General features: G+C 36.2%; 1 protein-coding gene across 9 annotated transcripts in view; it reads left to right on the top strand.

Annotated features, from left to right (window-relative positions):
• Window positions 1-16408, top strand: part of ZGRF1 (zinc finger GRF-type containing 1) — a 79092-nt gene extending 62684 nt beyond the window's left edge. For 6 of the 9 annotated variants that reach the window (XM_057546997.1, XM_057546998.1, XM_057547001.1 and 3 more), the window contains 11 exons: window positions 703-817; window positions 2269-2531; window positions 4235-4394; window positions 8172-8249; window positions 8456-8603; window positions 10236-10363; window positions 11874-11997; window positions 14433-14609; window positions 14748-14882; window positions 15604-15865; window positions 16041-16408. In XM_057546997.1, coding sequence (XP_057402980.1) covers window positions 703-817; window positions 2269-2531; window positions 4235-4394; window positions 8172-8249; window positions 8456-8603; window positions 10236-10363; window positions 11874-11997; window positions 14433-14609; window positions 14748-14882; window positions 15604-15865; window positions 16041-16198 — 1748 coding nt within the window. In that variant the 3' untranslated portion in view covers window positions 16199-16408. Of the gene's footprint in view, window positions 1-702; window positions 818-2268; window positions 2532-4234; window positions 4395-8171; window positions 8250-8455; window positions 8604-10235; window positions 10364-11873; window positions 11998-14432; window positions 14610-14747; window positions 14883-15603; window positions 15866-16040 lie in introns of those variants that run through there. The other 3 variants (XM_057547000.1, XM_057547003.1, XR_009008386.1) reach the window with 3 other exon arrangements.
• Window positions 16409-17053: the final 645 nt, after the last annotated feature.

Genomic DNA, 17053 nt, shown 5'->3' with positions numbered 1-17053 from the left:
AGGAAGCTTTAGTAAGCTGAACCCTATCCAGTTCTATGAATCTGTATACTTCTCTATACATTTTGATCTCTGGAGTAATTTCTGATGGTCGAATTCGGTCCATATCTAATTAAGACACAGCATTTAACGACCCATTTCAAATATTTCATAGACATTTTTAACTTGATTTTTTTTCTTTTAGAACTGAATAAACCTAGTCAACCAGCTTGAGTTCAATAAGAGCCTAATTAAGTGAACATTTGTCATTTTTTGAATGCATAGTTTCATATTTGTTGCAGTTGTTTCCTCACCAATAACAGCATTCTAATTTTCTGCTTTCCATATATTCCTATAAAGTAATTGAGGAAGAAATGCAAGAAAATGTTAAAAAATTCCACAAACACTACTATACAATGTATGCTGACTAAATCGAACTGGCTGTTAAGCAGTGTCACCACACCCTAACTCAGAACAGTTATTCTTATTCATTAACTGACATATGGAAGTCCAAATTTGGTGTAAGTTATGCAATTTATAAAGTATGAATGAGCAGGTAGTATAGTAGTTTAATGGATAAAAGGACCTCTTCATGTACTTAAGCATTTATTTTATGTTGTGTGATTAATTCAGTAGCTGAACTCTGAGTTATGTGTACATTTAATAGATTTTTTTAATGGTTCATTTCACTTACATTAATGTTAATTTTCTGCATTCTGTCTACAGCAGTGGTCCATGCATTATTGGTTTGTAATGCTAGCACAGAGCTGACCACTTTGAAAAATATTCAGGACAACTTTAATCCAGCTACTCTACCTCTAACACAGTACCTGTTAACAATGTAAGTCCTTATTTACCTTTGGGTCATTGGTATTAAAAAATGATGACTAATTGTAAATATGAAAATGTAGTAAAAGTACATTACATAAATTTTTGCCAACAAAGTGTTAATTTTCTTTCAGGGATTATGAGGTTACTGTTTGTCAGTGGTTCAAAAGAGAAAGGGGAATACACATCATTTCCCAACAATCCACCCATTCATCTATCTGTTTATTTATTTATTGTGGTAGAGTCTAGTAAGGGTTACTGCAAATTTTTTTCCTTTGTCAAGGAATAATTTCCTAAGGATCTTTTGAGTGTTTTTATTTATTTATTTATCTGTACTTTTATGCTACAAATTATTTAACATTTAAAACATTTAAAATTATGTAACATTTTACAGCTTGAATCCAGTATATATATTGATACTAATTTTATTCTTGACATAACCTATATCTCATTTTTAATTTCTCAAGCACCATGCCCCTTTTTTAAAAATTGGGAGCGACATTATATTGAATTCACTAAAATGATAGAAAAAGTCTAGTTTGTAATTTGTAATATTATGATCTAACTTGTGGTATTTTCATTTTTTTCACCATAATAAAGTCCTAGGTAAGAAAAATAAATATCCTTATCCATTATGTCATTTATCTCCTTTGAAAGGAATGCAGTCTTTTTTTTTTTTTAATTTATTTGTTTTATTTATTTTATTTTTGGCTGCTTTGGGTCTTTATTGCTGTGCGCGGGCTTTCTCTAGTTGTGTGAGTGGGGGCTACTCTTTGTTGCGGTGTGCAGGCTTCTCATTGTGGTGGCTTCTCTTTTTGCAGAGCATAGGCTCTAGGCACGCGGGCTTCAGTGGTTGTGGCTTACGGGCTCAGTGGTTGTGGCTCACGGGCTCTAGAGCGCAGGCTCAGTAGTTGTGGTGCACGGGCTTAGTTGCTCCGCGGCATGTGGGATCTTCCCATACCAGGGCTCGAACCCTTGTCCCCTGCATTGGCAGGTGGATTCTTAACCACCGCGCCACCAGCGAAGCCCAGGAATTCAGTCTTAATAGAAATAGAAATTAAACCAGTTTATTGCAGTTTTACCTTAAATGGAGGCTATATTAATTACCTAAGTCAGTTTTGTTTAATAGAACATGGGCTTTAAGTCAGTATACAACTTATTAGCTATGTGCTTTGGGGGAAAAATGTTAATATTTCTGTACCTCTATTTGGGATAATTAACTACTTAGTATTGTTGTGAAGATTGCATCAAGTAACATGTAAAATGCTTAGTATAATGCCAGCACATAGTAGGTTTTCAACAAATGTTAGTTCTCTTCCACCCTCCTCCAAATTGGGGTATATGTTCATTTGTGTCTCCAAAAAAATGTCCGCTGTGATGCTTATAAAGTGAAGGCTAAGTTATGACTAGGTCTGCTCACCTATTTCAAAAGCCCCTCATTTAAAAACATTTTCATTTGCTTAGGTCTTCATCAACTACAGTGAGCAACAAGAGAGTCAATAAGAGAAAATTTATCCCACCAGCCTTCTCGAATATCAACACAAAATTTGAACTACTCAGTACAGGAGCAACATTGCAGCTAGCTAGTGAGTTAATTCAGGCACACAAGTTAAACAAGGATCAAGGTACAGCTCTAATTCAGATAGCTCAAATGATGGCATCACGTGAAAGTGTTGAAGAAGTGAAGGAACTGGGAATTCATACCCTCCCTATCACGATCATACATGGTAAGAAGCAAGAAAAGAAAACGGTTCTAGTAACTACATTGTCATATAAGCTTTTGTAACTCAGTCTGCTCACTTGTAATTTCCTAGTCAGACAAGATTCCAGAATAACTCTACATTTTTCAAATCTGGACCCATTTTAGTAAACTATTAGATGAGAGCAGAACTGACCACCCTAAAAGGGAGAATAGGCAGCATATGTGATGAATGGGTAGCATTATACTCTCGTTATCAAAGTATCCAGATTTGATCTAGACATCTACGTGTTGTTCTCTATTAATTAATTCCTAGTCAGCTCACCCTTCATCCTTCATAGTAGCTATTCCAAACCTTCATCCTTCTCATAATCCCATCCTTGTCCCTGCCCCACTCTTTCTCTCTGAAATTGATTTTGCTTCTAAAATAGGAAATGGAGGTCATAACAGAAACTCCTTTCAATGTCCTGCCTTCCTTTTCCAACTTACCTAAGTATGGACCTATTCTTACTCTTCTAGTTCTGTCTCAGAGAAGGAGCTTTACTTTCTCCTCTTCAGAGCTACTACTTTTATCTGGAATCTGTTCCCTCTTTAACTCATTTCCTCTCACAGACCTTTTCCCTGAAGCTGATCCTACTTTTCGTCCTATTTTGAGGATTTGCTTCACATCCACTCTGTTGACCAAGTTAGACACTTGGAAGTCATCCTAGATTATTTTTCTCCCTAGATTAAGTGACTTTCTCTTAATCCTCCTCCATCTCTCTTACTGTTTCTCTCCCCTCATCAGATCAGTCACTGAGATGTCCCTTCTAGTTTGTACCTACTTTTCATATTGATTCTCTCCTCGCCAACTCATTAGCACCTCCTCAATCCAAACCTTCATCATGCCTCCATATAGCCTAGTTGGTGAGACTACTCTGTAAAATGGGATTTGATAATAGCATCTGTCTCATAGGTTTGGAGGATTAAATGAGTTAACATAAATAAAGGGCTTAGAGTGGTGTCTGGCACATGGGAGGCACTTAGTAAAGTTAGCACGTATTATTGTTATGATCATCTCACACAGCTTTCTAATTGATCTACCTTTAGTTTTACCTTTCTTCATATTTTCACTCAAGTAGTTTTTCTAAAAAAAAATATGATTTAGTTCCATTACTTAAAGTCCTTCGTTGATTTCCCCTGGTCTTTAAGATAAAATTCAAACTTTTAGCCATAGCAAGCAGAACTCTTGTGATTTATCCCCTTGCCTACCTTGTCAGACAGCCTCATGTCTTGCCTGTTTGCTGTAGGCTGTGTGGAAATACTTGTCAGCTATGTGCTTTGTCATGCCTCTGCCTAGAATGACCCTCTCTTTAACAGGATATCTTATCCTGGAAGATTTAGTTGTGCTACTCTTTTTATTTTTAGGAAGCATTCCCATCTCCACCAAAGCAAAGAGAGATATTTCTTTCTCTGATACCAACAATGTTACTTACCATATTGTTTTATCATTGTTCTTTGCTTGTCTATCTTCCTAAGTAGACTATGGTCTCATTAAATATGGAGGTCTTCTGAATAGTTATCTATGTATTTATCCCTTGTCCTAATTAAGCACATAGTGAGCACTCAGTTAATATTTTTTAATAAATTACTTAAATGAAGGAGAGAGGGAAATGGATGAAATATTTCTTGTGCTTTTCAGAAATTTATTTATGACATTGCCTTTATTTTTTTCCCTTTCAAAATAATTAGGTGTTTTCGGAGCAGGAAAGAGTTATTTGCTGGCAGTGGTGATTTTGTTTTTTGTGCAGCTATTTGAAAAGAGTGACGCTCTTACAGTTGGAAATGCAAGACCATGGAAACTTTTGATTTCTTCTTCTACTAATGTAGCTGTTGACAGAGTACTTCTTGGGTAGGTATCACAGGTGTATTTCAGTACCTAATGTTTTAGGTTATTGTTGAGAGAGGTAGATCACCATAGGCCCTGAGTGTCCATGCGCATTTTTGCTGGGTATGCCAGACATGCAAGGCCTTTATCTCTGACTCAAGAACCAGCATCCATGAAACAGTAACAGGCTAACTTATCAGTTGCTCGTGGAAAAATTTGAGTCCAGCCCAGAACGTGTATTGTTGGGGGAGGAATCTACCGTGCAAGGCCCTGACCACTCTTACTCAGCACATTTCTTAGGGTTGTGTTTGCAGTGAGCAACCTTGACTGATGAGGTAGTATCTCCCTCCAGGACAAAGAGCAGGGTTACTTACTGCTTGTTATAAAAGTAGTGGATTCCCAAGCTCAGTGTTCCTTTCCTACAGCTCAGTCCACTGCAGTGCAGGCACCCATCTGGATTCTCTGTGTCTCCTCACAGGACATGGGGACCAAGGGGAGCCACAGTAGATGTGTTGGTGCCTATGCTGCTTCTGTGCCATAAGTAAAAGTCCTTTGTCTCTGACCCAGGAGCTTCGGGTGGTTACCTTGGAAGTAGGCTAAAACCGCAAAACCAAGTCGTGGGTTATCCTCTTATCCACCTGCCTATATGAACAAATAATAGTAAAATAGCTGAACAGTTTGATTAGATTATGTTTTTGGTTTCAAGAAGAGGGATCTACCTTTAGTTTTACCTTTATCCCATCCCTGTACCAAAATTGTCCGGTTTTGTATTTGATTTTATCCTACTTACAGACTAATAAGTTAGCCTGTTGCTGTTTCATGGAAAGCAATAGCACAGTCTGTTTTACAGGTGTAAAATTTTTGTGTAAATTTTATTAAAAATTGGGACTTCCCTGGCAGTCCAGTGGTTAAGACTCGGCGCTTCCACTGCATGGGGCACGGGTTCGATCCCTGGTTGGGGAACTAAGATTCTTCATGCCGCAGCGCGGCCAAAAAAAAAAGCAAAGAAAGTATTACGTAATGTTTTACCAATATTCCAATGTTTAATGATTTGAATATCACATAAATGATAAAGTTTGATTAGGAGAAATAATCCGTTATTTATAAGTGTAGACTTTTTAAAATTAACTTTTATAATTACATAAGTTAATGCTTATGGCAGAAAATATGCAGACAATACAGATATTTTATTATATTTCTTTACAGACTTTTAATACATATACACACACTCATTTTGTTTTCCAAACTTAGTATTCAACAGTATATATTGTTTTGTGTCCTGCTTTTTTTTACTCAGTGATTATTTCTCTATGGTATTAAAGCTTAGAAACCAAAATTTTTCATAGCTCTATTAAATGCAATGATTTTCTTATACAATAAGCAATTTTTGATCAGTAAGTTCTTACCAGATTTTTGCCATTATAAATAATATTGCAGCCAAGTTCCTTAAACATAAATCTTGGTCTCCATTTCTGATTCTTTCCTGAAGAAAAAGTCCTAGGCCTAGAATAAAAGATATGAACATTTTTAAGCTTCTTAATATACTTTGCAAGATTGCCCTCCAGGAAGGTTCTACCTGTGTGTACTCTTTCTTCTGAGTAATCTAAAACAGTGGCTGAGGACATTTTCTGATTCAAGATAATGACAAGTTACCTGGAGACTAAACAGCAAAGAACTTTAGATTGCTTAGCCTAAGATTAAAATTTAACTGTAGACTGTTAGAAAAGAAAAATCAAGAAGCTAGAAGAGTAAGTACTAACTACTGAAAAGTAACAGAAAACACGTAGAAGAGATTCTTTAGTGCTTAAGCCTCTGATGAGGACCTGAGGAATGTGAATCTGCATTTAGGATCTATACCTCAACTGCATGTAAGCTGGACCCATACATTTCTTTACACTGAACTGACAGTTAGCTGTGCACTTGGATAATGCATTTCAATGGCAATGGACAGAATAGGACAAAGAGTTTCTTAAGAAGAAATAAAATATTTTTGCCCCATGGTATGAGGATACTATACTCTCTATTATAGAATTAATGCAAACTTACATTGAAAAAAAAATGTAAACTAGTTTTTCAGGCTGAAAAATAGCTGACTATTCTCCAAGATGAAAACTATGAAAAAATGCAAAAATTGAAGTCTATTCATGTACTGACATTAAATAAACTGCTTCAAAATTATTTAGGAAAACTGTGTTTGGAGAGCTATAGTTTCTTTAGTTTTCCAGCTCTTTATTTCCCATTTGAGGTGGTAGATGTTTTAGCAGTCTGGATGTTCAGTGAGCTCCTGCTCTGTTCCTAGCATAGAGCTAGAGCTATAAGATATATGAGTGGGAAGGGTAGGTGAGGGCCGCTTCCTCACAAAGCCCTCACTGAGGGGTAGTGTATGTAGAAGAACAGTCATTGATAGCCTTTGGAGGTAGACAGACTTGCCTAGGTTTGAATCATGGTTGACTCTACTTATTAGCTATGTGGCCTCAGCAAAATACCTGACTTGAGTTTCAGTTCCTCATCTCTAAGATGAGATATTGTGCAGAGCTGTAATGAGTATTAAACAAGATAAGGTATGTTAAGAGGCTAACACTCTTCCTACCAAATCTTGATGCTAAATATATGGTAGCTATTGCTTTCCATATTATTATGTCTTTAGGGGCAACTTTGTTTTTCTGTAGTTTTTGTTTTTCTTTTTTTTGGCCGCGCGGCTTTTGGGATCTTAGTTCCCTGACCAGGGATTGAACCTGGGCCACGGCGGTGAGCCAAGTCCTAATCACAGGACCACCAGGGAATTCCCAGGGCAATTTTACTTGTGATAAATTCTAACATAAATATTTTATGAACGTTTCATGAGCCCTCAACATAAGATAATACATATTTTTGGGCTTCCCTGGTGGTGCAGTGGTTAGGAATCCACCTGCCAATACAGGGGATACAGGTTTGAGCCCTGGTCCGGGAAGATCCTACATGCTGCGGAGCAAATGGGCCCATGGGCCACAACTACTGAGCTGGTGCTCTAGATCCCATGAGCCACAACTACTGAGCCCACGTGCCACAACTGCTGAAGCCCGCACGCCTAGAGCCCGTGTTCCGCTACGGGCGAGGCCACCACAGTGAGAGGCCCGCACACTGCGGCGAGGAGTGGCCCCTGCTAGCCGCAGCTGGGGAGGGCCCGTGCGCAGCAACGAAGACCCAGTGCAGCCAAAAATAAATAAATAAATAAAGTTAAAATAAAAGAAAATGAAGGCATGCTTTAAAAAAAAAGATAATACATATTTCTTTTCTTTATTTTTATTTTTTTTATTTTTTAAAATTATTTATTATTTATTTTTTGGCTGTGTTGGGTCTTTGTTTCTGTGCGAGGGCTTTCTCTAGTTGCGGCAAGCGGGGGCCACTCTTCATCGCGGTGCGCAGGCCTCTCACTGTCACGGCCTCTCTTGTTGTGGAGCACAGGCTCCAGACGTGCAGGCTCAGTAGTTGTGGCTCACAGGCCTAGTTGCTCCGCAGCATGTGGGATCTTCCCAGACCAGGGCTCGTCCCATGTCCCCTGCATTGGCAGGCAGATTCTCAACCACTGCGCCACCAGGGAAGCCCGATAATACATATTTTTTAAATTCTCTGAAACACATTTTATAAAAAAGTCTTTCAACTACATTATATTTACTTTGAGTTTAGGCATTTCACATTGAACTACATAATATAAAATATACTGTTATGCAAAGTTAATTTTAATAATGTAAATATTATGTGAAACTTTTAGATTCCATTTTCTAAATAATCAGAATCTATTTTACCCTGTTTTCTTTAAAGGCTTCTTAGTCTTGGATTTGAAAAGTTTGTCAGGGTTGGGAGTGTCAGGAAGATTGCCAAGCCAGTTTTACCTTACAGGTAAGAATGCTAAATTCCAAAAGTCACAGAATGTTCAGAAGTATAATTTTATATAAGTAAATCTTACCTTAAATCTGGTTTCTGAAGAAGACTAGAGAAAGCTTTATCTTTTTCTTGGTGTTAATTTAGGAAATCTGTATTTTACTTTTTTGTGATGCTGTGAAAATGGAATCAAAGGGTATTCTTTTATGTAATTCTTTTTTAAGTTTGCATGCTGGCTCAGAAAATGAAAATGAACAATTAAAAGAACTACATGCACTCATGAAGGAAGACCTGACTCCTGTAGAAAAAGTCTATGTGAGGAAAAGTATTGAGCAGCATAAACTGGGGACCAATAAAACCCTGCTGAAGCAGGTGAGGGGAAACAGCTTCAGTTTGTCTGTTTATTCATTTAATTTATATATACGATTCAGATCCCTTTTATTCCTGTTGATAGGAATATTATTCCTATTATTTCCCTTAAATAAAACAAATGACTGTGATAGCTCAGATTCAACTGAAGTGTGCCTGTCTATCCAGTGCATGTTTTATTTTATTGCAAAACGTTCTTCAAATTTGTGAACACATCCAACTCTCCATGACAGAGTCATCTTTTCTCTTTCTCCCTATATGTATATCTTTTTATAGGCTTAAGGGGAAAGTGAAGAGGTGGGAATAGATTCCTGGGAAGTTAAACGAAACTTGGCTTTTTTCTAGGAGAAACAGAGGAAGAGAAGGTCTGACACTGGGCAAAATATCCAAGTTCATTTTTATCTTTCGTGCTTTCCTAGAAAACCAATCCTTTCAGGGTCTGTCTGAAATCTGTCCTAAGAATCTAGGAGGCTCAGGCACTTGATCCCAGGTATTGGGAACCAGCACTGGACACACAGGGTCTCCGGCTGCAACAAGTAGCAGCATCTCCTTCATCAGGTTCTGATCCAGGCCAGTCTGGGCGCCAGCTGCGAGGAGAGGAAGAAGTCATTTAGTAGCTTTCTCCTGTGAAAGGAGAGCCTGGGGGAAGGAAAAGGGAGTGGAGAAAAAGAGGGTTGTTGGCTTGTTGGACAATGTGGACATGGGTCCACTTTTTCTGCGAGAGATTTGGGACAGTCAACCTGTTTGGGACCCTGTTTTGGTCGGCTATTGCTGAAATAATTTTGCTTAACAAACAAAATCTCAGTAATTTAAGACAACAAACTTAACGACTCTACAGGTCAGTTGGTGTGGGTCAAGCTTCTCATTCTGAGAACAGTTGTCTGTGGCATGATGCCCCTCTCCTGACAGACAGCAGAAGTGCAAGAGGGCAGGCAAGATCATACAGATACGTGTAAAGCTTCTGTTCACAGCATGTCAGCTAACATTCCATTGCTATAACAGGTCATATGGCCAAGCCCGACATCAGCGGGCAGGGAGGTATACTCCACCTACTTCTCTGGTGGGAGGCACTGCAGAGGCACACAGCAAAGGGTGTGGATGAGTAATACTGTCACGCGGAAGGAGGGAGAATTGGAAATAATAATCAATCTACAACAAGTTTGGGTTCTAGAAGTCCTCGGAAGCCTTCAGACCAGCTTTTTATTATCTGAGTTATAGACTTACCTTTCCTCCCTTCTCCCCAACCAAATCCAGAGGGGCTTAGTTTGACTACATTCAATTAATGCAAATTAGTCATTTATGTAAACTACTTACCATTTTATATCCTTATCCAGCATATTGATATGTAAGAATAATTGTTAATGGTTTCTTTGATGCCTTTCTAAGTGAAAGCCTGGTTACTATAAACTATTGCTCATTGGTATCACCTGTTCATAAATAAAACTCTTAGAGGAATTTCCATTTCTTATGTGGGAATAATGAAAATACAGAGGTAAAGTGGCCTATGATTTCTGATTGCCAGTGATTAAATTAGGACATGCTCATTTCTGATTTTAGCCTGTAAGTTCTTTGGTAAATATATTCTCTTAATTTGTTTAATAGTTGTTAATGAATAACATTCTTACTGTAATAAAGGTCCGAGTAGTTGGAGTTACCTGTGCAGCCTGCCCATTCCCGTGCATGAATGATCTTAAATTTCCTGTGGCTGTCCTGGATGAGTGTAGTCAAATCACAGAACCGGCTTCCCTCCTTCCCATTGCAAGGTAACCTAAAAGGTTCTTTTCCAAAGATGCTCAGATGTTACAATTATTTCAAACATTTCCTCAGTTCAAACTCTTCCCAAACCTTTGTGAAAATTGCTAGCAACGCCAAGTACTAAATGATTTTTTGAAAGAATCCAGAGGGAAATTTGAGGGAGGGGTTAATGTATCAAAATTTTGTTAGATCACAGTTGAGGCAATTGGATCACGTACTTGGATCACAGTTTAGACATTCTTAAAGCCTTGAAAGTTCTAGTGCTAGGATTCTACTAGAACGTTGCAGACTTCTCAGCCAGACTAAAGGTGCCTCTTTAGTCATAGTTTAAGAACCTAACTCTACTGAAGAATGTTCTTTAGTTCCTTACCTTGATATAATTCCAGTGTTTAGGTTCTGAAAATATTTTTTAGATTATGAAAGTAGATAAAGTATATAAAGAAAAATAAGTTGAAAATGAAAATTTGTCTACTGAAATTTAGGAAACTATTAAATCTTCTAAGCTGTCTCAGCCAATTGAAACACTGTGCTTTCAAAGCATCTCTTATTGAGGAATCCTAAAGGTAGTGGAAGGAGTACTAGACCAGACTCAGTAGGCTTCAGTCCTAGGCCTTGTTCTGTCCCCCTTGTTGTTTCATTTTCTTTCTTGTTTATAGTAAATATTTAATCTTCTGATTTCCAGTTTGTAAGTGTTGAAAATGCACAAGAAAGATTTTACTTCACAAATACTTTTATGTTAATATATGTTGATTCAATATATATGGCAATAAATCTCCACACGTCATAACCGGCATCGTGGGGTCTTCAGTGTTTAAACTGGGACAGTCCTGGGCAAACCAGAATGAGTTGGTCACCCTACTCAGGAGCCAGAGATGGAGAAAGTAAGGCCCTGCATGGGATGGTGGAGGGTTAATACTGTGGAGCATCTACTGTCTACTAAACACATTACATACTTTATTAAGTCCTTACAACAGCCATGCACGGTATTATTATATCAAGGTTACTGGTAAGAATAGTGAAGCTGTAGAGATTAAATAACTTGCTGTGTCCACACAGTATAACAGAGCTAAAATTTGGATATAGGTTTTTCTTCAAAACTTGGACTTTTTCCCACTATATTCTATTCCTATTTAGAAAGACATTTTACCCCTGAAAGCCTAATATGCTTCATCTCTAAAACAAGAGTTTAAGCCAGATGACTTCTAAGAAAGTTTCTAAGTTTACAGATTCTAAAAATCATTGTTTCTCAAAGTTCTGTGAAATACTAAGTCCTTGCAGAGGAAGGGGACACTTAGTAGGTTTTATGTGGAAAAAAGTAAAGTTATGTAAAGGATTCTTTACTGCACAACTTTTTAAAGCCTTTTAATACACTCATTAGCACTGTTAAGCCTTGGTAGTTCTGAGAATGTGTCATGGTATTCAAATTCTTTGAAATACATTTTAGAAAATAGTGCAGTAAATGATGTTAATGCATGTTTCTCTCATTGCTTAGATTAATTTTTAGAATTCTGCTTTTAGGTTTGAGTGTGAAAAGCTGATTCTTGTTGGAGATCCCAAACAGCTCCCTCCTACTATTCAGGGTTCTGAGGCAGCTCATGAAAATGGATTGGAACAAACTCTTTTTGATCGACTTTGCTTAATGGTACTACTGCTAAATTCATACAGAACTATCATTTATTGATTATACACTGTGCAGGTTGATAGAAAGTGAAAATATTAGAAGACCAAGTCCTTGCCCTAAAATTATTTTAATTGGAGTTGTTTAGAAAGTACTCATCTTAAAGATAAGTTGGCCCTCATAATTTAAGAATGAAATGAATCTTTTCCCTGTGTACTTTCATAGTGGGTAGTAAGTATATTGATTTTGCTGTAAAGTAAAAAAATCTATAATGCCTCTGTTATCCATGTCCCCTATTGCAGAGCTGTTGTAGAGCTCTACTTCACTTTTTTTTTAATTTAAAAATTATTAATATAGTCTTAAGTTGAGGTGACATTCACGTAATGTAAAATTAACCATTTTATAATTACTGTCATTTGGAGGCTCATTCTTCCATTTTTTTTCACTGGGATGGATGCAGATTTGGGGGCCTGGGTTTATGCATTTTGGGAGTTCACTTTCAATGATGCAAAAATTAAAATTCAAAAGTGAATATTTATTTAAATGTGGAAAGCAATCATAACCAACAATAAATTTTATGAATCTGTCAAATCATCCCCCCCCCAAAATTAACCATTTTAAATGAATAATTCAGTGGCATTTTAGTACATCCACAGTGCTGTGCAACCACTACCTCTGTCTAGTTCCAAAACATTTTCATCCCCCCAAAATAAAACTGTACCCATTTAGCAGTTACTCTCTATTCCCTCCCTCCAGCCCCTGGCAAGCACCAGTCTGCTTTCAGTCTGTATGGATTTATCTTTTCTGTATTTCATATCATACAGTCTTACAATTTTCGTATCATACAGCTTGAAATCATACAATATGTGACCTTTTGTGTCTGGCTTCTTTCACTTAGCATGACAGTTTTGAGGTTTATCCACACTGGCGGCATATAACAGTACTTTTACTTTTTTTTAAGTACATTTACCATGTAGTGCAACCATTACCCTATCCTTTTCCAGAACTTTTTCATCAACCCAACAGAAACTTTGTACCTATTAAACAATAATTCCTCATTCCCTTCTCCCCTGAGCCCCTGGTGACCCCTATTCTACTTTTGGTCTCTATATTTGCCTATTACAGGTGCTTCATATAAGTAGAATCATACAATATTTTCCCTTCTGTGTCTGGCTTTATTTATTGAGCATAACGTTTTCACAGTTTGTCCATGTTTTAGTATGTGTCACAATTTTATTCCTTGTTAAGGCTAAATAATAGTCCATCGTTTTATGTGTACACCACATTTTATTTATCCACTCATCTGTTGATGGACATTGGGGTTGTTTCCGCCCTTCAGCTATTGTGAATAATGCTGTTAGGAAAATTGGTATCAATTATCTGTTCAAGTCTCTGCTTTCAGTTTTTTTGAGTATACACCCAGAAGTGCAACTGCTGGATCTGATGGTAATTCTGTGTTTAACTTTTGAGAAACTGCCAAACTCTTTTCCATAGCAGCTGCTCCACTTTACATTCCCAGCAGCAATGTACAAGGGTTCTAATTTCTCCACATCTTCACCAACACTTGTTATTTTTCATCTTTAAAAATAACAGCTATCTTAATGGGTATAAAGTGGTATCTCATTGTGGTTTCCCTAACGTCTAATCATGTTGAGCATCTTTTCATGCACTTATCTTTGGAAAAATGCCTAATCAAGCCCTTTGCCTATTTTTGAATTGGGTTGTTTGTTGTGTTGTTGAGTTGTAGGAGTTCTTTATATATTTTGGATAGTAATCCCTTATCAGATATATGATTTGCAAATATTTTCTTCCATTTGGTGGGTTGTCTTTTCACATATTTATGCCCTAAAAGAGTATTCGGAATTGATTTTTTTCCTCACATATTTCTCCCCCATAGAAGATCCTTTGTCCATGTGATCACTAATCCTGCATTTTATTACATATTATTAGAGTGCCTTGTAACTATTCAAAATGTTCAAACAATATTACAGAACATTTTGCAAATAAAGAACATACTCAAGGAAAGCCCTGAAGTAGATGGGAGTTGGTTTATGATGTATTAAGAAAATCGGAAACTTCTTTGAAGATTCAGAATGAAAAATGGCTTGTACCTAAGGAGGATAGTTAATAAGTTATCAACAACAGTTTCTAATTTTTTAAAAGATTTATTTTCAATTTAGTGTTAGGCCAATTCCATATAGATTATGAAAGCATGATGTTAGGTACCATACTTATTAGATACTCTAAGATTTGTTTATATTTTACAATTTTCTGGTATAAAAAGTTTACTATAAAAATGTTTTTAGTAAATTCAAAAAAATCCTTTTTATTCATTTTATCATGGTTGTAATTAATTTACTAAGAGCACAATATGGCAGTATTTTTAAACTTTAAAATATTATTGTGGATTTTTTTCCCACTGTTTTAATTCCTTATTTTTCTGCACTTAAATTTCTTAGGGTCACAAACCAGTTCTATTGAGAACCCAGTACCGTTGTCACCCTACAATCAGTGCTATTGCTAATGATCTGTTTTATGAAGGAAACCTCATGAATGGTGTTTCAGAAACAGAGAGGAGCCCTTTACTGGAATGGCTCCCAACCCTGTGTTTCTATAACGTTAAAGGACTGGAACAGGTAAATGACATTAGTGTTCATAAGAGTCTACACAGTTTAGTTTCCTGTTTTAATTTTATTGTTCTTGTTTGCATGCTTTTCTTGGTCTTTCTGTAGTGTTTCTGGGAAATGTAATTTAGGTTCTGTTTCTTATTCCAGATTGAAAGAGATAACAGCTTTCATAATGTGGCAGAAGCTGCTTTTACACTCAAGCTGATCCAATCACTGATTGCAAGTGGAATAGCGGGCTCTATGATTGGGGTGATAACATTATACAAATCCCAAATGTACAAGGTTTGTATTACCTATTATGATATTTATCGTTATTAAATATTATAATTTCATATTATAATATTTGATACCACATTTGTAGTAGTTTGGTTTGTGTTGGTTTGGTGCTAGAAAAACTTTGGGGACTGTAGTTAATATATTAAAAAAGCAGCATTCAGACTTTTGTCTAGTCTGGCTTTTTTTCTGTGTAATTAAATGTAAACCTAACAAGGTTTAATTAAATTCAGTTTACAGCTGTTGGGGCAAAAATGCAAATAAACAAATTAGAAGGAAATATGGTATATGCTTTGTGTTTTGGGACAGATGGGATTGAATCTGTTTTCCAAAATGTTCTTTCATTATTATTACATTTTATCAGTAAATCAAAGATAGATACCAGATATTAATCTACACACAAGCCAGTTACTTCTAACTAGTCTTCATTTATATTTATTTATTTTTAGTATTTTTCATCTGTTTCATTTAGTTTAATCAGCTCTAAATTAGCATATCTAAATAAGTTTCCTAGCAAAAGATAAATCATCACTTTGATTTTGTTTCATAACTTACATTATCATTAGTTATTTATCATTTCAGAAATTAGCCAAATCTCTGTGAGTAATAAAAAAGAAAAAGAAAATTACCCACTATTAGTTAAATGATGACAGCTGCTGTGGGTAGGTTGAGAGGCGTAGGTTCTTCATGACGTCTGCACCACATGAGCCTTGTCTTCTTTCCTCCACAGCTCTGTCATTTACTCAGTGCCGTGGACTTTGACCATCCTGATATGAAAGCTGTGCAGGTGTCCACAGTAGATGCTTTTCAGGGAGCTGAAAAGGAGATCATTATTCTGTCCTGCGTAAGGACCAGACAAGTAGGATTTATTGATTCAGAGAAAAGAATGAATGTTGCATTGACCAGAGGAAGGAGGCATTTGTTGATTGTAGGAAATTTAGCCTGTCTGAGGAAAAATCGACTATGGGGGCGTGTGATCCAACACTGTGAAGGTAAAATAAAAATGTATTTAATTCAAGCATTTTGAACTAAAACTGACTTTTGGGTTAGTGCTTGGGGTGGTTCAGGTAGGAACAGCTCTGAATTTGCCACTATGGGAGATGAGTGAAATGATAATATGGAAACTACTGTAAAATATAGTTGTCTCATGTTTTGTATCTTTCTAAGGGAGGGAAGATGGATTGCAACACGCAAGCCAGTATGAACCACAGCTGAACCATCTCCTTAAAGATTATTTTGAAAAACAAGCAGAAGAAAAACAGAAGAAAAAGAGTGAAAAAGATAAATCTAAAGATAAATCTTATTCGCAAAAAGACATGATATAGTTTGTATTTATATAATTTCAAATTCATTTTACACTATACACTTGTATATTTTTATTACCCCAAACCCATTATTGAAATAAGATATTTAAACAAAAGTAAATAAACATATGTAAAATTTTGCTCTTCAGAAAAAGTATAGTTACTTATATTAAGATAGATAGGCAGATGTTGAAAGTAATATAAACTCTCACTAATAAAAATAATTTTTTCTAAAAATTATGGCTTCTGTTTGCTAAAGAAATGAATTTTACAAGGAGCAGGAAAAAGCCTTTATGGGGAATACCAATGTTACTTCAAAAATAAGTGAATATCTCAAAAGCTCATCTGTTAAAACATGTCTACACAGTTATACCAACACGCTCCTTTCTGAACTACAGCTCTAGCTGAATCTTTTAAAAATAAATATAATGCCCTGTCATTTCATAAGTAAGTAAAAACATATTCACAATAAAACTTTTAAGCAGTACAAAAGAAAGACGAAAAATGAACTAAAAGTTCATTCCTGAAGACAGCACTGCTCAAAACTGGCCATGACCCTGGTATAGTAGGTGCTCAGTAAGTATCATCTGTTGGATGAATGAATGAATGAATGAATGGATGGATGAAACACTCCCTTTGGCTCATTTCATTCTATAGTCTCTTTCCTGTGCATTTATTTGCATAGTAGTTATTGGTATATATAGTATATAATGGATTTTAAAATATTATAAAAAGAATACATTCCCCTTATAGAAAATCTGCAAAATACAGAAGTGTATACAATAGAAAATAAAAAGCACCTGGAGATTCACTACCCAGAGATAATAATTGCTAACATATTGCTTCAGTCTTTTTTCTATGCTTATATTCCATATG

This window comes from Balaenoptera acutorostrata, chromosome 5 (genome assembly GCF_949987535.1).
Source record: "Balaenoptera acutorostrata chromosome 5, mBalAcu1.1, whole genome shotgun sequence".
Classification (NCBI taxonomy): domain Eukaryota; kingdom Metazoa; phylum Chordata; class Mammalia; order Artiodactyla; family Balaenopteridae; genus Balaenoptera; species Balaenoptera acutorostrata.
This window is presented reverse-complemented; position numbering and strand designations above follow the sequence as displayed.